Genomic DNA, 21891 nt, shown 5'->3' with positions numbered 1-21891 from the left:
TCAGTGAGGATCTCTGAATGATCCAATGTTGACCTAAATGACTAATGATGATAAATACAATCCACCTGTGTGTAATCAAGTCTCCGTATAAATGCACCTGCACTGTGATAGTCTCAGAGGTCCGTTAAAAGCGCAGAGAGCATCATGAAGAACAAGGAACACACCAGGCAGGTCCGAGATACTGTTGTGAAGAAGTTTAAAGCCGGATTTGGATACAAAAAGATTTCCCAAGCTTTAAACATCCCAAGGAGCACTGTGCAAGCGATAATATTGAAATGGAAGGAGTATCAGACCACTGCAAATCTACCAAGACCTGGCCGTCCCTCTAAACTTTCAGCTCATACAAGGAGAAGACTGATCAGAGATACAGCCAAGAGGCCCATGATCACTCTGGATGAACTGCAGAGATCTACAGCTGAGGTGGGAGACTCTGTCCATAGGACAACAATCAGTCGTATATTGCACAAATCTGGCCTTTATGGAAGAGTGGCAAGAAGAAAGCCATTTCTTAAAGATATCCATAAAAAGTGTTGTTTAAAGTTTGCCACAAGCCACCTGGGAGACACACCAAACATGTGGAAGAAGGTGCTCTGGTCAGATGAAACCAAAATTGAACTTTTTGGCAACAATGCAAAACGTTATGTTTGGCGTAAAAGCAACACAGCTGAACACACCATCCCCACTGTCAAACATGGTGGTGGCAGCATCATGGTTTGGGCCTGCTTTTCTTCAGCAGGGACAGGGAAGATGGTTAAAGTTGATGGGAAGATGGATGGAGCCAAATACAGGACCATTCTGGAAGAAAACCTGATGGAGTCTGCAAAAGACCTGAGACTGGGATGGAGATTTGTCTTCCAACAAGACAATGATCCAAAACATAAAGCAAAATCTACAATGGAATGGTTCAAAAATAAACATATCCAGGTGTTAGAATGGCCAAGTCAAATCCAGACCTGAATCCAATCGAGAATCTGTGGAAAGAACTGAAAACTGCTGTTCACAAATGCTCTCCATCCAACCTCACTGAGCTCGAGCTGTTTTGCAAGGAGGAATGGGAAAAAATGTCAGTCTCTCGATGTGCAAAACTGATAGAGACATATCCCAAGCGACTTACAGCTGTAATCGCAGCAAAAGGTGGCGCTACAAAGTATTAACTTAAGGGGGCTGAATAATTTTGCACGCCCAATTTTTCAGGTTTTGATTTGTTAAAAAAGTTTGAAATATCCAATAAATGTCGTTCCACTTCATGATTGTGTCCCACTTGTTGTTGATTCTTCACAAAAAAATACAGTTTTATATCTTTATGTTTGAAGCCTGAAATGTGGCAAAAGGTCGCAAAGTTCAAGGGGGCCGAATACTTTCGCAAGGCACTGTAACTAGTAATTATGATTGATTGATTGATCGTTTCTTATAAGATAAGTTTAATGCTAGCTAGCAACTTACCTTGGCTTCTTACTGTATTCGCGTAACAGGCAGGCTCCTCGTGGAGTGCAATGTAAAGCAGGTGGTTAGAGTGTTGGACTAGTTAACCGTAAGGTTGCAAGATTGAATCGCCGAGCTGACGAGGTAAAAATCTGTCGTTCTGCCCCTGAACAAGGCAGTTAACCCACCTGTTCCTAGGCCATCATTGAAAATAAGAATGTGTTTGTAACTGACTTGCCTAGTTAAATAAAGGTGTAAAAAAAACGAATCGGCCATTCCGATTAATCGGTCGACCTCTAATGTAAACCTCTGACCCACTACGAATGTGATGAAGGAAATACATTGTTCACTCTACTGTTATTCTGACATTTCACATTCTTAAAATAAAGTGGTGATCCTAACTGACCTAAAACTGGGAATTTGTACTAGGATTAAATGTCAGGAATTGTGAAAAACTGAGTTTAAAAGTAGTTGGCTAAGGTGTATGTAAACTTCTGACTTCAACTGTACATGTAGGTAGAATTATTTAAGTGACTATGTATAGATAATGACAGAGAGTAGCAGCGGAGTAAAAGAGGGGGTGGGGGGGCAGTGCATGTAGTCTAGGTATCCATTTGATTAGATGTTCAGGAGTCTTATGGCTTGGCAGAGAGACCTGTCTATGACTAGGGCGGCTGGAGTCTTTGACAATTTTTAGGGCCTTCCTCTGACATCGCCTGGTATAGAGGTCCTGGATTGCAGGAAGCTTGGCCCCAGTGATGTACTGGGCCGTACGCACTACCCTCTGTAGCACCTTGCGGTCGGAGGCCGAACAGTTGCCATACCAGGCAGTGATGCAACCAGTCAGGATGCCCTCAATGGTGCAGCTGTAGAACCTTTTGAGGATCTGAGGACCCATGCCAAATCTTTTCAGTCTCCTGAGGGGGAATAGGTTTTGTCGTGCCCTCTTCACGACTGTCTTGGTGTGCTTGGACAATGTTAGTTAGTTGGTGATGTGAAGCTCTCAACCTGCTCCACTACAACCCCATCGATGAGAATGGGGGCGTGCTCGGTACTCCTTTTCCTGTCGTATGCAATGTGTTCATGTGCTTGTACCTGTCCCTATTCAAATAAACAATAAATAAAATATAGTCTATTGGGATGTGTTTTCAGGACTGGGAGTTCCCTCAGTTCATGGGCGACCTTGATATGAACCTGCCTGGCATGTCCACCACACAGCTCAAGTTCAAACTTCCTGTGTGCAAGAGCATCTTCAAAGAGGAGTACCACATTCATATCACAGGTACGGACATTACCAAGCAACATGTATTACATACAAAACATACTATACTTTTTCCACATTTTGTTACGTTACAGCCTTATTCTAAAATGTATTAAATAAAATACAATTCTCGTCAATCTACACACAATATCCCATATTGACAAAGTGAAAATAGGTTTTTGGAAAATGTTGCTAATTTCTTAAATACAAAAAAACAGAAAATTCACATTTATATAAGTATTCAGACCCTTTAGTCAGTACTTTGTTTTTTATTTTTATTTAAACTTTATTTAACTAGGCAAGTCAGTTAAGAACCAACTCTTATTTACAATGACAGCCTACCTACCAATTGTGCGCTGCCCAATGGGACTCCCAATCATGGCCGGTTGTGATACAGCCTGGGATCAAACCGGGGTTTGTAGTGGCGCCTCTAGGACTGAGATGTAGTGCCTTGGACGGCTGCACGACTCAGGAGTACATTTGGCAGCGGTTACCCCATAATGACAAAGCGAAAACAGGTTTTTAGACATTTTTGCAAATGTATTAAAAATAAAAACAGAAATAGTTTATTAAGTATTCAGACCCTTTGCTATGAGACTTGAAATTGAGCTCAGGTGCATCCTGTTTCCATTGATCATCCTTGAGATGTTTCTACAACTTGATTGGAGTCCACCTGTGGTAAATTCAATTGATTGGACATGGTTTGGAAAGGCACACACCTGTCTATATAAGGTCCCACAGCTGACAGTGCATGTCAGAGCAAAAACCAAGCCATGAGGTCGAAGGAATTGTCCGTAGAGCTCCGAGACAGGATTATGTGGAGGCACAGATCTGGGGAAGAGTACCAAAACATTTCTGCAGCATTGAAGGTCCCCAAGAACACAGTGGCCTCAATCATTCTTAAATTGAAGAAGTTTGGAACCACCAAGACTCTTCCTAGATCTGTCCACCCGGCCAAACTGAGCAATCGGGGGAGAAGGGACTTGATCAGGGAGGTGACCAAAAAAACCCGATGGTCACTCTTGAGGAAGCTCCAAAGTTTCTATGTGGAGAAGGACAACCATCTCTGCAGCACTCCACCAATCAGGCATTTATGGTAAAGTGGTTAGACGGAAGCTACTCCTCAGTAAAAGGCATATAACAGCCCACTTGGAGTTTGCCAAAAGGCACCTAAAGGACTCAAACAAACAAGATTCTCTGGTCTGATGAAACCAAGATTGAACTCTTTGGCCTGAATGCCAAGCGTCACGTCCGGAGGAAAGCAGTGCATTAAGCTGTGGGCCTGTTTTTCAGCGGCAGGGACTGGGAGACTAGTCAGGATCGAGGGAAAGATGTACGGAGCAAAGTACAGAGAGATCCTTGATGAAAACCTGCTCCAGAGCACTCAGGACATCAGACTGGTGCGAACATATCTGGAAAGACCTGAAAATAGCTGTGCAGAGGATCTGCAGAGAAGAATGAGAAAAACAAATACCTGTATACAGGTGTGCCAAGCTTGTAGCGTCATACCCAATAAGACTCGAGGCTGTAATTGCTGACAAAGGTGCTTCAACAAAGTACTGAAGAAAGGGTCTGAATACTTATGCAAATGTGAATTTTCAGTTTATTGTATTTAAGAAATTTGCTAAATTTACAACAGCAACAACAATTGCTTTTCATTATGGGGTATTGTGTATAGATTGATGAGGGGAAAAAAACTGAATTGAATGCATTTTAGGATAAGGCTGTAATGTTACAAAATGTGGAAAAAGTCAAAGGGTCTGAATACTTTCCCGAATGCATTATATCTGCCCAATTGATTTAGATGGTATAGAGGTATACCCCTATTATTTAAATGTTTTCACTCTCTATCTGGCCAGCTGTGCTGGTTGCATCATGACACGAAGATGAAAAGAGATCAGATACACCTGTTGTAACATGTCTTTTTCATCCCACCAGCAGTTCTTGTTTCTGACATCCTCTTCCCCCCTGCTGAGGTGTATTGTGCCTCAATCAAATCAAATGTTATTTTTTGTATGCTTCGTAAACAACAGGTGTGGACTAACATAGTGAAATGCTTACTTACTTACTTCCCAACAATGCAGAGAGAAAGAAAATAGAGAAATAATAGAAGAGTAAAACAGGTCATAATAAAAATACTAATAGTTGGATAATAGATCCAATGAGTAACAATAACTTGGCTATCCATATACAAGGGGTACCAGTACCGAGTCCAGGTTTGTAATTGAGGTAGATATGTGATGAGTCAAAAAAGGCAGTGCAAAAGAGTCAATGCAGATAGTCTATTTGGTGAACTATTTAACTAACTATTTAGCAGTCTTATGGCTAGAAGCTGTTCGAGGTCCTACTGTTGTTTCCAGACTTGGTGCATTGCCATGCGGTAGCAGAGAGAACAGTCTATGACTTGGGTGGCTGGAGGCTTTGACAATATTTAGGGCCTTCCTCTGACACCGCCTGGTATAGAGGTCTTGGATGGCAGGGAGCTTGGCCCCAGTGATGTACTGGGCCGTCCGCACTACCCTCTCTAGCGCCTTGCGGATGTTGAGCAGCTGCCATACCAAGTGGTGATGCAGCCAGTCTAGATGCTCTCAATGATGCAGCTGTTTTCCTTTTTGAGGATCTGAGTGCCCATGCCAGTCCTGTAGTCCACGATTAGCTCCTTTGTCTTGCTGACGTTGAGGGAGAGGTTGTTGTCCTGGCAGTCTCTGACGTCTTTCCTATAGCTTGTCTCATCATCATCAGTGATCAGGCCTACCACCGTTGTGTCGCCGGCAAACTTAACGGTGGGGTTTGAGTCAGGCGGTGCCACTCAGTCATGGGTGAGCACGGAGTACAGGAGCACTCATAAAAAATTGTTGAAGGCTGAGCTGTAGTCAATGAACAGCATTCTCACATAGCTGTTCCTCTTGGGAAAGAGCAGTGTGGGAAAGAGCAGTGTGGAGTGCAATAGAGATTGTGCTCCACACTGTTTATCTATTGGGGTGAATTGGAGTGGGTCCAGAGTTTCTGGTGTGATGGTGTTGATGTGAGCCATGATCAGCCTTTCAAAGCATTTCATGGCTACAGATGTGAGTGCTACGGGGCAGTAGTCATTTAGACAGGTTACATTGGTGTTCTTGGGCACAGGGACTAAGGTAGTCTGCTTGAAACATGCTGGTATTACAGACTGAGTCAGGGAGAGGTTCAAAATGTCAGTGAAGACACTTGCCAGCTGGTCAGCGCATGCTTTGAGTACGTGTCCTGGTAATCCGTCTAGCCCAGAGGCCTAGTGAATGTTAACCTGTTTACAGGTCTTACTCACACCGGTTACATGATCACACAGTCAAACATATTCTCAGAGAGTACACTCTTCCATTTAAACCATCACCCATGTTTCATTACGTTCCACAGCATGCTCCCAGGGACAACCATCAAAGTGGAGAGAAACGAATGTTCCGGTGGTAAATGTTAAACTGTTCAAACGCTCCCTGATTTACACTAGGTTGTTAACCCTAATGCATCGCACACTCATTTAGCATTATGTTAAATGGTCTAACACTATGTGACTGCTTTGACTAAAAGCTTATCAACGGTGTTGCGTCTCAGGAAAGGGAGGGAATGGTGTCACATGTACCCAGGGAATCATCTGCCTTTAGATAAGTAAACCTGGAGAGATTGCTACCATTACTGTAATGACCTCATTTCATTAAGAGTCCATGTTGGACCTATGTTAGAGGAATTTACTTCCTATATGTTCATTAACCAATTCAATTGTGACAAAGCAAAATACTTTGTCCACTTATAATAATTTGTTAGGTTCTTATTTGCATAAAATTGACAAAGATCAGTCTCAAAATTAATCTGTAGCGTTTATTCCCGAGAGCGCTGCCCATAATCACATGTACATTAGTTTACATATCACACATAACGTCATGTCTTACGAAAATGTCCCTCCTCCTCCTCCTCCTCCTGGATCATGACAAAGCTGCTTTTCAATGAAATTCCAACACATACACATTGCTTATCTTCGGCTACCATATGTTACACAATCTACTGCACGCCCAACGGTTTCTCCCCTCCCTGGTTGGGGACCAGACATCTTTCCTATTGTTAGTTTCACTGTGGTCACGAGTTGTCTGTTGACCCTTCCTCTTGGCCTATGTACCAACATCTTCTTCAACAGACAACAGACCACTCTGTGAATTATAACTCTACGCCAAATGTATTCATTATTTAGTCATTATTGATAAAAATCCTTCAACAACCTAGTACCTGCAAATGCCTTAACATACATACTGTCTGTCTTTCTGTGTTTTGTGAGTTGATTACCTTGAATGAATTAGATTCATAAAAGCTTTATAATTTGTCCCAACAGTACAGCAATCAGTGAATGAAAGGACATGTCAAAGTCAGCTTGGGCACAAAACAATATACAATTCATCTAGATTTGTTTCATAAAGAAGTTACTGTAACTGCCACACCGTTTCTTTCTCCCTGCAGGTAAGTGGTTCAACTACGGCATCATCTTCCTGGTGTTGATCCTGGACCTGAACATGTGGAAGAACCAGATCTTCTACAAGCCCTACGAGTACGGCCAGTACGTTGGTCCAGGGGAGAAGATCTTCACCGTGGAGGAGCCCCACACGCTGGGTGACTTCAACCGCAGCACGCTCACCTACAAGTGGCGCTCCAGCAACGTAGATCCGCTGACCAACCGTTCGTATGTCCATCGGGACATGTTCCTGCACAGCCGCTACGTGGGCGCCAGCCTGGACATCAAGTGCCTGGCCTTCATCCCCAGTCTGGCTGCCTTTGTTCTCTTTGGCTTCTTCATCTGGCTGCTGGGACGTTTCCAGGACAGCGAGACCTTCCCGGAGAGCCAGGTGGACAAGACGTACGAGAGGATTAAGAGGAAGTCTCCGTCGGAGTATAGTAAGGACATGGGGGTCACGCCAGAGGAGGTGCACATCTCTATGAGCGAGACGCTCAAACGTTCCGGAACCCCCATGCTGCTGTCAGTCGACGGGCACTTGGCTCCGCACACCGCCAGCTCCACCAACTCCATCTCGCCTGTTTCCACGGAGACCCAGGAGACGCACCCCAGCATAGTCATTGACAGCGCGGAGACGGGAGAACCAGCGGTTTCCTTTGAAGTCAGTAAACTGTCACCGCCCTGACCTTACTGCCCTTAGGGAAAATACTGCCACTGTCTGCTGCTGACAGACACATAGCCTGAAGGGAGGGCACGAGACCAGAGAATAGAGACTAAGACCAAACTGAAAGACAATTTCAGTCCAGATCTTTTCAGTCTGGGTGGATATTGAACACAACACTGATTGAGTGTTCCTACAGCAGAGGATGTAGCTACACTGGCCTCTTGGGTTCTTCTGGACTATTTGGTTTTGCGACCAGTCTTTTTGTAAGACCGTGTTTTTAAGATCTCTAAGGTGACACCAACACAATGACAAACAGGTTATTTTTAACCTCCCTCACTGCAAAGTCATATTGTCAACATGGTGCTATCGCTTGATTTGACGTTTTTCTAATAACACGGTGTATTTTCTTATCGTGACGCATTTTGGTGCCTGTGTGGGAGAACTACTTCTACAGTCGATCGTGACCTCGGGACTATAAGGCTCTATCGGCGCAAAGAATAGTTCTGAGATATTGAGCATGAAAGTTTTCACATTCCAGATCTCAGAACTGTTTTGTAGTGAATTCTTCATTCATAACCTATTAAGGTCCTCACCTTAAAGGTACCTAAATTGCAGAGTACCAAAATCCTAAGACATTTCTAAATCTTTTTTTTTTTTGCAAACGCAGATAGAAACGCAGATAGAACCTTATGGTTCATAAGGTTATAGAACCTTATGGTTCTGAGATGTCAATCTGGCTTCAGCCATAAGATTCTATCTGCCACAGAATGTTGCAATTATTTCAATTTCAAAAGAAAAGTACAATCATGTAAGGATTAAATAAAGAGAATACCCTTCTTTCCAATCACATCATCAAATATATGAATTAATGTTCATCACACATCTGATGAACTGATAGTTCACTAAAATGACAAATACAATATATCCTAATAGCATCATTGCTCTGGATGAGTAAACGGACATATTTTTCTGGTCTCTGACACCCAAAGTCAATAAACTACTTCCTAGTTATCAATCAAATGTGTTACTGTACGTTAGTCATTTTGGTGAAATACTCCTTCCATGGAGGTTTTTCGTATTGATATAGAACAAGATATAAACAGCAATGCCTCTCCAATGGGCCTTAAACATGGTCTAAGGCTCCTGTGTTTATTTTTTTTACCATAAAGGGCTTAAGTGATGGCCATTCTTCTGTAAAAGTGATGAAAAAAATCAGTCATTGCAAAAGAGGACCAGAACCTATGATATCAATAATCGAGGACTTTGGGGTATAAGGTTCTATCTGCAAAATGTATGGTTTTGAGATAATAAGTATTTTTCAAGTCCCAGATTTCAAGACTGTTTTGTGATGTCTTCCTCTTTCATGACTCAAAAAGTATATCACCTTACTAACAATAGTTTTTGATTGACAACCCAGTCTTGTGTGATTGGATTGCAGATAGTACCTTACAGCGCCAAGTTCAAAGGTGTTTGCGCAGATAGAACCTTCAGATATTCTTTCCATGGTGAATGGACTTTTTCACAAATCAGACATATTTGACATGTGAAGGACCTAAAGTGCAACTCTTTTGTGAATAATTAGTTTAAAACCTTATAGTCCCAAGGTCTCGTGATGCATGACACCCAATTGTCATGGCTAGTTTATTGTAACACTGCAGTTTTACAGCTGAAGAGGTGGCCTTGATAACCCACATCCACTAAAGGACCCACGTCCAAAATACAGTATTATAGCTTACAGTCTATAGCTGCAGCAAAACAAATGATGTCTGATAGTATGTGTCTGTCTTGTTCATTTTCAGTGTTTCACTTGACTACGTTTACCCTTTCAGACTTCATGACTGATTTATCAATTCATTTGTCATCCTTGATAATTCTCACATATCCCATCTTCATGCGTTTATTTTCTTGTAGTCATAGAAATGACTGGATTGCTAAGCCTCATGATGATGATGATAATAATACTATCATGATGACCTATTTATTTTCTGGATGTAAGATAGCTCCTAGGCATCATCTATTTTCAAATAACAAACAAAGTCACCTCATGGTCACTTATCTATCTGGTAATTATACTCAAACAAATGCAAATGAATGAAAGGTAATTTGCCCTTGGCCTGGTAAATGTGCTTTTGTTATACAAGGGGGGAGAAGTTCACCAAATCTAACTGCTGCACCTAATTGCTGCACCCATATCATATACCCCAGCAGTATACTGTATGTACCACAATTACGACCCTGGTTCAAAGCCAGTATTGGGGTCATGGTTTGGTTTGAGAAGGACACATGGAGACCTATTTACTTACAGCTGACAAGCAAAAGGTAGTGGGAGATTTTCTGAGTTGTGAAAGTTGTTATATCACATACGTTAGGTGTGTAACTACTGTATACCAATGCTCTGTCTTTGAAGTGTTTTCTAACAATGCCTTTGTGTGTGTGTGTGTGTGTGTGTGTGTGTGTGTGTGTGTGTGTGTGTGTGTGTGTGTGTGTGTGTGTGTGTGTGTGTGTGTGTGTGTGTGTGTGTGTGTGTGTGTGTGTGTGTGTGTGTGTGTGTGTGTGTGTGTGTGTGTGTGTGTGTGTGTGTGTGTGTGTGTGTGTGTGTGTGTGTGTGTGTCAGAGAGGGTGAGGATGGCCAATTCTGTGAAGAGGTCAATGTAGTCAACATAAGTGGTGTATGACCCTTGGTTCAGTGATCCCCTTCTACACTTTACAGATCAAAGTCCTCCATTACAGCTCAACTTATTTCATTTTGGAGATATGGCTGTGCAACAGGCAACACATTGCTAAGTGTATGGGGCAATGGCTAAATGAGTGTGTTTATCTCACTTTAAGTAATCTAGTGATATATTTGTAATGTATTGTGCTGAAACTGAATGTTCCCCCTGCTGTTATACATGGTATTGTATTGCATAACTGACAGATAGTTTGCATCCTTGTGTGTGTGGTTGTGTGTTTTTTAATAAACAAAGGATATCTCTTTTTAACATGTTGGCTACAATAAATGTCCGTTGAATAATGCTATCAATAAAATGAATACATTTTGCTACAGGCTAGTGTGACGTGCCCTTAATTATACTTTGTGGGGTTGACAAAGAATATCCATGTGAGATACACTACATGACCAAAAGTGCTTGTCGAACATTTCATTCCAAAATCATGGGCATTAATATGGAGTTGGTCCCCCCTTTGCTGCTATAACAGCCTCCAGTCTTCTGGGAAGGCTTTCCACTAGATGTTGGAACATTTTTGTGGGGACTTGCTTCCATTCAGCCACAAGAGCATTAGTGAGGTCGGGCACTGATGTTGGGCGATTAGGCCTGGATCGCAGTCGGCGTTCCAATTCATCCCAAAGGTGTTAGATGGGGTTGAAGTCAAGTTCTTCCACACTGATCTCGACAAAGAGCTCTAGAGTTCCTCTGTGGAGATGGGAGAACCTTCCAGAAGGACAACCGTCTCTGCAGCACTCCACCAATTAGGCATTTATGGTAAAGTGGCCAGACGGAAGCCACTCCTCAGTAAAAGGTGCATGAAGGCCCACTTGGAGTTTGCCAAAAGTCACCTAAAGACTCTCAGACCATGAGAAACAAGATTCTCTGGTCTGATGAAGCCAAGATTGAACTCTTTGGCCTGAATGCCAAGTGACACGTCTGAAGGAAACCTGTCACCATCCCTACGGTGAAGCGTGGTGGCAGCGTCCAGAGCTTGAGAAGATCTGCAGAGAAGAATGGGAGAAACTCCCCAAATACAGGTGTGCCAAGCTTGTAGCGTCATACCCAAGAAGACTCAATACTGTAATTGCTGCCAAAGGTGTTTCAACAAAGTACTGAGTAAAGGGTCTGAATACTTGTGTAAATATCATATTAAAACAATTTAAACCATTTTAGAATAAGGCTGTAAAGGAACAAGATGTGGAAAAAGTCAAGGGGTCTGAATACTTTCCAAAGGCATTGTATAGTGTAGAATGAGGTTGTGTATCTGTTACAATGCTGAAACTAGTTTACATTTTACATACAGTAGTGTAGATATAATGCATAGTGACACTGTTGCTATGCAACTCCTCAGGTCAACTCCATGCAGGTGCTGACCCAATTACATGCAATATGTAAGATATGAGTTAATATATTAGTATTAGTACTGTATCTACACAAGGTATGATGAGAGATACTGTAATGGTAGTATCTACACAGACATACATTTAACACAGCCCTGTGCATGACATTAGGTCTAGATGTGCCTTTTTCTCGCTAAGGACCGGTTTAATTCTACATGAGTACATGTATTCTTGTATAGTTTCCAAAGATACAGACAATGTCAAACCTTGGGGGTGACTGAGGTGTATGATAATGCATCTAAAAGGCAAACTGGGCAGTCAAACCATCAACGAGGCACTCTACAGTGTAGGTCGTTGGATAAGGGAAACTGCTAGAGGGCTAGGTCTTACGCTGAAGCCTTTCCCAGTCTGCCACTGCGGTGAGAAATGAGACATAGATTTTTCAGAATATGCAGTAAGTGAAGGAACACAGTAATGTTTGGGGTAAGAAAAGTGGGACGTCTGTGCCCAAGTTGTGTTCTCCCAAAATGAGATTGTTACTGCAATGGGTAAAGTAGGCCCTTCTGTAAATGATGAATAGTCACCAACTTTGCACGGAATTGCTGCTAACACATTTGTGTTCAACTTTAGGTGTGTTAACAGTGAGTCTCCTGTGAATCTATCAGTGGGAACCAGGGACAGTTTCTCCTGAGATTGACTGGCCTAAAGACAGTTTCAGTCTGTCAGCTATGTCTGCCGCTGTGGGTGATGTTATCCCTGCCTGATTCCTACTGTGCCTCAGATGCTTAACAGTGGGACGGGAGGCTCAGACTAGTCCCTGAGTAGCCAACATCCAGTCACTTGTTCGGAAAAGAGATTTACAGACAAAAAAAGTATTACACCGGTTTATTTCTTCTTGCTTCCTTTTCTTTGAAACGGAGAGGCGGCAAGAGTTCATTTTTATCAGCTAGGCCTGAGGGATTTGTGTTAAGCAATGGTGGTGGCATACCGTGGAACGAATACCTTATACTTATGTAGCAGAGGTAGTTTCCCAGCTAGTATAGATTTGAGAAATATTGGCACTACTGTAACTACTTAGTGACAACACCTGCTGGGAAAATCCAAAATGAGTGATTTCAGCTTTAGTGTACTCAACCATCTGCCAAATAGTCACATTCTTACAGTACATACTGTATATCATATCTAGTTAATGGAGGCTGGAGCCGGACATGTTAGTGCTAATTGGTGGATTTGCTACACATAGAGAGTCAGCACTGTGTTGGATTTACATAAGAACAAATTTGCCAATGAATAATTAAAGAGTTGAGGGTGAGCCTCTGCCGCTCCTTCTGACACACAGAGAATATTAACCAGGTCCCCTACAGAGAGGAGTCAAGCTACTGTAGCATTCTACACTGTACGTCCTAGACCTATGAAATGGTTCAATAATGTTGGATGACTGACCTGCAATACATTACCCTTCGGATGCACTGAGAGTCGTCAATGTCAACTAACACGCATGTCGTAAAGTAATGGTTTACAAAGGCTACAGTGTTTACAGATCTCCGTGTACAACTATTGCGCTGCTCCACTGCCTTAGTCCTCCTGCCTTTACCAAACCCAATGACATGAGTGTCCATTAATAATGAACACAGGACAGGCAGTAATGTGGCCACCCTGTGGGTGGAGACATCTGTTGCGGTGGGTTTAACCCCGCCATGGAAAATTGGACATTTAGGAACCAGCTGGACAACCACTCTGCCCCGCTGTGCCACAACCCCTGTGCCCCTGGCAAGGAGCCACCACCGGCTAGGAGTCACTGGACCAAAGCCTGCCAGATGGTGCCCTTGCCAATGTGCTACCAGCCCCTCCAGACAACCCATGCACACACACGTAGACGCACATATAGTGGCAAGAAAATGTATATGAACCCTTTGGAAATACCTGGATTTCTACATAAATTGGTCATCAAATTTGATCTGATCTTCATCTAGGTCACAACAATAGACAAACATAGTGTGGTTAAACTAATAACACACAGATTATTGTATTTGTCTTGTCTATATTGAATATATCATTTAAAAATTCACAGTGTGGGTTGGAAAAAGTATGTGAACCCCTGGGCTAATGACTAAGCTAATTGGAGTCATCAGTCAGCTAACCTGGAGTTCAATCAATGAGATGAGATTGGAGAGATTGGTTAGAGCGGCCTTGCCCTATAAAAAACACTCACATTCTGTCACGCCCTGATCTGTTTCACATGTCTTTGTGATTGTCCCCACAACCCTCCAGGTGTCGCCCATCTTCCCCATAATCCCCTGTGTATTTATTTATACCTGTGTTTTTTGTCTGTCTGGGACCAGTTTGTCTTGTTTGTTCAAGTCAACCAGCGGTTTCTTAGCTCCTGGTTTTCCCCAGTCGCTATTTTTCCCCTCGTCCTCCTGGTTTTGACCCTTGCCCTGTCCTGACTCTGATCCCATCTGCCTGAGCCTGCCCGACATCCTGTACCTTTGCCGCCACTCTGGATTATCGACCGCTGCTGGCTTTGACCTGTCGTTTGCCTGCCCCTGTTGCTGCAATAAATATTGTTACTTCAACACAGTCTGCACTTAGGTTTTACCTGAAACCTGATTAGTTCACATACTTTTTCTTTCCACTGTATATGGGTGCTACACACACAAGTTTACAGAAGGCTGTATTCATCTTTTGACAGGTCAAAAGGGGAGAGAGAGAGGTGTTAATGTAAGTAGCTGCGGCTTGAGAAACTCAGGGAATTAGCTGGTTAGACAGAGGCTACTCCCACTGGAGGAATATATAGTCTCTTTAGGCACAACTCATTCCTCCCAGCCAGCCCGTAAATTGATATGCTAATTGTATAAGGGGTTTTAAGTGGCGTACTCTGAATCATACAAGTGTTAACATTACCTCTGGAGATACAGGAAACACCCGTAACAATACAAATGAGATGTGTATTGAACAAATGAGATGTGTATTGAACCAATGAGAGCTCTCCATCAAATCCAGTACTGCGTGTGTATTAGCAGAGTTACGAAAGTCCTAAACTTCAAACACCACTCAAAATCAGACCAACGTTGATGGTCCTTGATCCCGGGGTTGACTACTGAACTGCACTATATATTATTTGTAAGTGTTTTTATTGAGTTTTATTGCATATTTCTGGTTGTTTTGACCCACAGATTTGCAGATGGACTCTTTTTGGCTTGGCTAGCTAGCTGTCTAATAGTTTTTGTTTGAATGCTGCATCTGAGCTTTTTTGTTTCACCTGGCTGCTAGTTCCTGATCTTTTGAAAACAGTAATATTTTTTTTACATTTAACCCTTATTTAACTAAGCGAGTCAGTTAAGGACAAATTCTTATTTACAATGACAGCCTACCCCAGCCAAACCCAGACAACGCTGGGCCAATTGTGCACCGCCCTATGCAACTTCCAATCACAGCCTTAGACCGCTGTGCCACTCGGGAGCCCTGGTCAATTGATGAGTCACCTGAAGTTTGAGAGGAATGTGAGATGCAGTAAAGGAATGCAGTGCTGAGGCAGAGGGCTCATAGTGAGGATGACTGGCTATTACACTGAGCTATGTGGGGTGAGCTTTCTGGCACAGAGTTGCTGAGGCATCACCCAAGTGGGTGCTATACATTGTGAAGGAGAAGTCCAGTAGCTACACGACTCAGGCTGGTTCCCAGAGTAGCCCTCTACACGATCGTCAATAGAATCTTCCTCAACCATCTCCCTGACCACCTTCTGATCAAGCCATGAACTGTACCTCTCCATCTTTGGAGGATAAACTCAAAGACGGCCTCTATTGGTTGATCTAACTATAGCTAGGCTACGCATGATGGTGTATTGCTTATTAGTTTGATGCTTTGAAATTCTTATGAAAAGCGCAATAGAAATGTAATACATTATTATTATTATTACTAATCTTGAATCCAAGATGGCGTAGCAGTCAGACGTCTTTTGTCCTCATCTTGTCGTCTTTTAAAAATATTTTTCTTAACCTCTTCAACATACTCTCCTGTAATCCGCCTCACCCAATGTGGTATAGATCTGCTATCTTTTTAAACTTTTGAACCAGGAACCCCAACAGCAGCTAGCCAGCTAACTAGCTACTAGCTAGTAGTCAGATAGCCACTGCTAGCAGTCATCAGGTACCTTTAGCCCGGACAACTCTCGCCGGTCTGCACAGCACGACTCAAACCAGAGCAAATCGGACTTATTTTTCTCAATATCTATGGATTCCTACTGCAAGCTCTGAACCTTTTCACCTGGATCATCGCAGCTAGTTGCTATCCGAGGGGCCACTTCTGGCTAACGTCTCTGTCCCGAAGCAAGAACCAATTAGCCTGTAGCTAGCCTTTTCTAGGCCCATCTCCCGGCTAGCCGAAGAGGTCCGTCAGCCACTCCTTGGGCTGACGGACCTATTTTGCCAATTGGCCTGGACCCCTTTTACTGCCGACACGGAGCCCCGCCGACCCATCACGACTGGACTACCGATTTAATTCGCCCGAGAGGGTTTTTCAACTGGCTCCTCCATCGCGACGTCCCCTGAATGCCCATCTGCTAGCCTGCTAGCCGCAGCCTGTTAGCTGAAGAGGCCCATCAGCCAAATTCTTTGGCCACTATACCTATTTTGCCAATTGGCCTGGACCCTTTTACTACACGGAGCCCTGCTGATCCATGACGACTGGTCTGCTGACGTAACAGCACGAGGGGGCTACAACAGACTTCTTCCATCGCGACGTCCCTCTAAGGCCCTTCTGCTTGCTTGCTAGCCCCGGCCCGCTAGCTGTCTCCGGCCCGCCGAGCTACTCACTGGACCCCTATGATCACTCGGCTACGCATGCCTCTCCCTAATGTTAATATACCTTGTCCATTGCTGTTTTGGTTAGTAATTATTGTCTTATTTCACTGTAGAGCCTCTAACCCTGCTCAATATGCCTTAGTTAACCCTTTAGTTCCACCTCCCACACATGCGGTGACCTCACCTGGTTTAAACAATGTTTCTAGAGACAATATCTCTCTCATCGTCACTCAATGCATAAGTTTACCCCCACTGTATTCACATCCTATCATCTGTACATTATGCCTTGAATACATTCTACCGTGCCCAAAAACCTGCTGCTTTTACTCTCTGTTCCAAACGTACTAAACGAACAGTTCCTATAGCCGTACCCTTATCCTACTCCTCTGTTCCTCTGGTGATGTAGAGGTTAATCCAGGCCCGACAGAGCCTAGCTCCACTCCCATTCCACAGGCGCTCTCATTTGTTGACTTCTGTAACCGTAAAAGCCTTGGTTTCATGCATGTTAACATTACGTTTTATTCACTGCTTTAGCACACTCTGCCAACCCGGATGTCCTAGCCGAGTCTGAATCCTGGTTTAGGAAGACCACCAAAAACCCTGACATTTCCATCCCTAACTATAACAATTATAACAATTTCTGACATGATAGAACTGCCAAAGGGGGCGGAGTTGCAATCTACTGCAGAGATAGCATGCAGAGTTCTGTCTTACTATCCAGGTCTGTGCCCAAACAATTTGAGCTTCTACTTTTAAAAATCCACCTTTGCAGAAACAAGTCTCTCACTGTTGCTGCTTGCTATAGACTACCTTCTGCCCCCAGCTATGCCCTGGACACCATATGTGAATTGATTGCCCCCATCTATCTTCAGAGCTCGTGCTGTTAGGTGACCTAAACTGGGACATGCTTAGCACCCCGGCCGTCCTACAATCTAAGCTTGATGCCCTCAATCTCATACAAATTATCAATGAACCTACCAGATACAACCCCAAATCCGTAAACACGGGCACCCTCATAGATATCATCCTAACCAACCTGCCCTCCAAATACACCTCAACTGTCTTCAACCAGGATGTCAGCAATCGTAATGGGTCTGCGGTCAAACGACCACCCCTCATCTCTGTCAAACGCTCCCTAAAACACTTCAGAGAGCAGGCCTTTCTAATCAACCTGGCCCGGGTATCCTGGAAGGATATTGACCTCATTCCATCAGTAGAGGATGCCTGGTTATTCTTTAAAAGGGCTTTCCTCACCAACTTAAATAAGCATGCCCCTTTCAAAAAATTTAGAACAAGGAACAGATATAGCCCGTGGTTCACTCCAGACCTGACTGCCCTTGACCAGCACAAAAACATCCTGTGGCGTACTGCATTACCATCGAATATCCCCCGCGATATGCAACTTTCAGGGAAGTTAGGAACCAATATACACAGGCAGTTAGGAAAGCAAAGGCTAGCTTTTTCAAACAGATGTGCATCCTGTAGCACAAACTCCAAAAAGTTCTGGGACACTGTAAAGTCCATAGAGAATAAGAGCACCTCACCCCAGCTGCCCACTGCAATGAGGCTAGGAAACACTGTCAACACTGATAAATCCACAATAATTGAGAATTTCAATAAGCATTTTTCTACGGCTGGACATGCTTTCCACCTGGCTACCCCTACCCCGGTCAACAGCCCTGCACCCCCACAGCAACTCGGCCAAATCTACCCCATTTCTCCTTCACCCAAATCCAGATAGCTGATGTTCTGAAAGAGCTGTAAAATCTGGACCCCTACAAATCAGCCAGACTAGACAATCTGGACCCTCTCCTTCTAAAATTATCCTCAAAAATTGTTGCAAACCCTATTACTAGCCTGTTCAACCTCTCTTTCGTATCGTCTGAGATCCCCAAAGATTGGAAAGTTGCCGAGGTCATTCCCCTCTTCAAAGGGGGAGACACTCTAGACACAAACTGCTACAGACTACCCTGCCTTTCTAAGGTCTTCGAACGCCAAGTTAATAAACAGATCACCGACCATTTCGAATCCCATCGTACCTTCTCCGCTATGCAATCTGGTTTCCGAGCTGGCCATGGGTGCACCTCAGCCACGCTCAAGGTCCTAAACAATATCATAACCGCCATCGATAAGAGACAGTACTGTGCAGCTGTATTCATCGGCCTGGCCAAGGCTTTCGACTCTGTCAATCACCACATTCTTATTGGCAGACTCAACAGCCTTGTTTTCTCAAATGACTGCCTCGCCTGGTTCACCAACTACTTCTCAGAGTTCAGAGTTCAGTGTGTCAAATCGGAGGGCCTGTTGTCCGGACCTCTGGCAGTCTCTATGGGGGTGCCAAAGGTTCAATCCTCGGGCCGACTCTTTTCTCTGTATACATCAATGATTTCACTCTTGCTGCTGGTGATTCTCTGATCCACCTCTACGCAGACGACACCATTCTTTATGCTTCTGGCCCTTCTTTGGACCCTATGTTAACCAACCTCCAGACGAGCTTCAATGCCATACAACTCTCAAACTAAATGCATGCTCTTCAACCGATCACTGCCTGCACCTGCACGTCCGTCCAGCATCACTACTCTGGACCTAGAATATGTGGACAACTACAAATACCTAGGTGTCTGGTTAGACTGCATTCTCTCCTTCCAGACTCACATTAAGCATCTCCAATCCAAAATGAAATCTAGAATCGGCTTCCTATTTCGCAACAAAGCCTCCTTCAGTCATGCTGCCAAACATACCCTCGTAAAACTGACCATCCTACCGATGCTTGACTTCGGCGATGACATTTACAAAATAGCCTCCAACACTCTACTCAGCAAATTGGATGCAGTCCATCACAGTGCCATCCGTTTTGTCACCAAAGCCCCATATACTACCCACCACTGCGACCTGTATGCTCTCGTTGGCTGGCCCTCGCTTCATATTCCTCGCCAAACCCACTGGCTCCAGGTCATCTATAAGTCTTTGTTAGGTAAAGCCCCGCCTTATCTCAGCTCACTGGTCAGCATAGCAGCACCCACCCGTAGCACCCACTCCAGCAGGTATATTTCACTGGTCACCCCCAATGCAATTTTCTCCTTTGGCTGCCTTTCCTTCCAGTTCTCTGCTTCCAATGACTGGAACGAACTGCAAAAATCACTGAGGCTGGAGACTCATATCTCCCTCACTAGCTTTAAGCACCAGCTGTCAGAGCAGCTCACAGATCACTGCACCTGTACATAGACCATCTGTAAATAGCCCATCCAACTACCTCATCCCCATACTATTATTAATTTGATTTATTTTGCTCCATTGCACCCCAGTATCTCTACTTGCAGACTCATTTACTACTGCACGTCTATCACTCCTGTGTTTAATTGCTATATTGTAATTTTTTCACCACTATGGCATATTTACTGCCTTACCTCCATTCTCCATCCTACTTCCATCCTACCTCATTTGCACATGCTGTATATAGATTTTTTTCTATTGTATTATTGACTGTATGTTTGTTTGTTCCATGTGTAACTCTGTGTTGTTGTTTGTGTCGCACTGCTTTGCTTTATCTTGGCCAGGCCGCAGTTGTAAATGAGAACTTGTTCTCAACTAGCCTACCTGGTTAAATAAAGGTGAAATAATCGTGCTTTTTTTAATAAACGATGTAATCACCACCACGATGTACCCAGGCAGCAGGGCAGACAGAGGAATCCCACCAGCGCAATGAATGAATAATAGATGTGAAAGGTTAGCCGTGAGGATGTGTACCTCTTACATGCTGTGACTGCTGGTGTCACATCCAAGATGAGCTCTCCTCTCCTTTAACACGCTTTCAAGCTTACATATGTTTTGACAGGACCTCTCTCTCACCTCGCTGTCCTCATCACAGGAAGTGGGGACGTCTGAGAAGGCAAAGCTCAAGCGATTTGTCATCATCTGTGTTGATTGAAGATTCAGGTCAAGGAGACCTGGGAGGAGGAGTTTTTGACATTATTGTGACCACAGAATGTGTAGTAAGAGTAATGCTTGGAATCAAATGGATATCAAAGTTCTAGATGAGCAATACAAGAATGTCATGAAAAAAGACAAGCTCAAACAAACTCAATTAATGTAAATGGAAATACTTTATTTCACTATTACACAATAACAAGCCTTGAAATAAATACAAAATGGAAAGTAATCCTACAGAGGACCACAAAATATAGACAACTTTCATAATGTGGCAAATTAAAATGAAGACTAAAACGATCACTACCTAGGATATCATTTAGAGATTAAAAGTTTAGAAATCAGCTAAATGTTTCTACGATGAGCACAGTCATGCCAGCATAATAGTATTTTACAGTGTCATGTTGCAGATGATTCGGGGGTGTTCCTCAATGCACATGGGTCACCCTGATTGGTGAGGCTGAACACAGAGAGGGGGCATGTGGGAAGGCCTACTGTAGTTCATCATCTGTGTTCTATGATACATGTTTGTATTTGGTATAAAGAAGTTGGACAGGAGGGTGGAAAATGCAAGTTGTTTTTACATGGATAACAATGTACAGGGAGGTGCCTTCAGAGCTTCAGGAACTAAAGGCACATGGGGTCCACTGAGCAACAGATATGTCCATTCTGAAAGAGGGGGAGGAGAGAGAGACTTTAGAGTGAGTCGCTGTTAGAATTCAACCACAATACAGTTCTTCTCTTTGAATTTTCTCTACTTCAGAATGAGCTATTTCTACTTTTCTCACTGAAAGGCAAATTTGGTCTGACATTTAGAACCTCGATAGAGTCATGGAGAGTTTGGTACCAATATGGAGGATAGTTGGCCGAAGTCTGCATAGATATAATAAATACCCATGGCTGTTACCTTGCACTGGCAGAGGGTGCATTCAGTGCCATGTTTGACCCAGGAGGAGCCGCTGAAGCGCTGGATGCCGTGCTCGTCCGTGCACGTCTTGGTGATGTCGTTGCGGATGGTGTCGGCCTGGCAGGGGTCGATGATGCAGCGGGCACAGCACTCGCCTTCGGGCACCACCGTGAACTCACAGTCCACTGGCGGGCACGACAAAGGCCAGCAGTCCACCTGACCCTGCTGTGGGAGGGAGAGACAGACAGATATACTGGAGTCATATCACTGGGACAGGGATAGACAGTAATATATACAGTCAATTATCCCTACAATTTTATAGTTCCTGTCCCTTGTCAAATATTTCAGTATACTTATATACTACCTTGAGGCGACAAGAAATGATCATG

The 21891-nt window shown here is 43.6% G+C and overlaps 2 protein-coding genes across 3 annotated transcripts in view; one reads left to right on the top strand and one right to left on the bottom strand.

Annotated features, from left to right (window-relative positions):
• The window catches only part of tmem117 (transmembrane protein 117), a 64571-nt gene extending 53710 nt beyond the window's left edge, over positions 1-10861 (top strand). For both annotated transcript variants that reach the window (XM_021568019.3, XM_021568010.3), the window contains exons 7-8: positions 2575-2704; positions 7163-10861. In XM_021568019.3, coding sequence (XP_021423694.3) covers positions 2575-2704; positions 7163-7839 — 807 coding nt within the window. In that variant the 3' untranslated portion in view covers positions 7840-10861. The remainder of the gene's footprint in view (positions 1-2574; positions 2705-7162) is intronic.
• Positions 10862-20752: 9891 nt separating this feature from the next.
• nell2a (neural EGFL like 2a) overlaps positions 20753-21891 on the bottom strand; it is a 107623-nt gene continuing 106484 nt past the window's right edge. Inside the window, exons 19-20 of the mRNA XM_021567998.3 lie at positions 21503-21727; positions 20753-21264 (exon numbers count right to left, since the gene is read on the bottom strand). Coding sequence (XP_021423673.3) covers positions 21223-21264; positions 21503-21727 — 267 coding nt within the window. The 3' untranslated portion in view covers positions 20753-21222. The remainder of the gene's footprint in view (positions 21265-21502; positions 21728-21891) is intronic.

Source organism: Oncorhynchus mykiss, chromosome 2, assembly GCF_057628025.1.
Source record: "Oncorhynchus mykiss isolate SJ-2025 chromosome 2, ASM5762802v1, whole genome shotgun sequence".
NCBI classification, from domain to species: Eukaryota; Metazoa; Chordata; class Actinopteri; order Salmoniformes; family Salmonidae; genus Oncorhynchus; species Oncorhynchus mykiss.
This window is presented reverse-complemented; position numbering and strand designations above follow the sequence as displayed.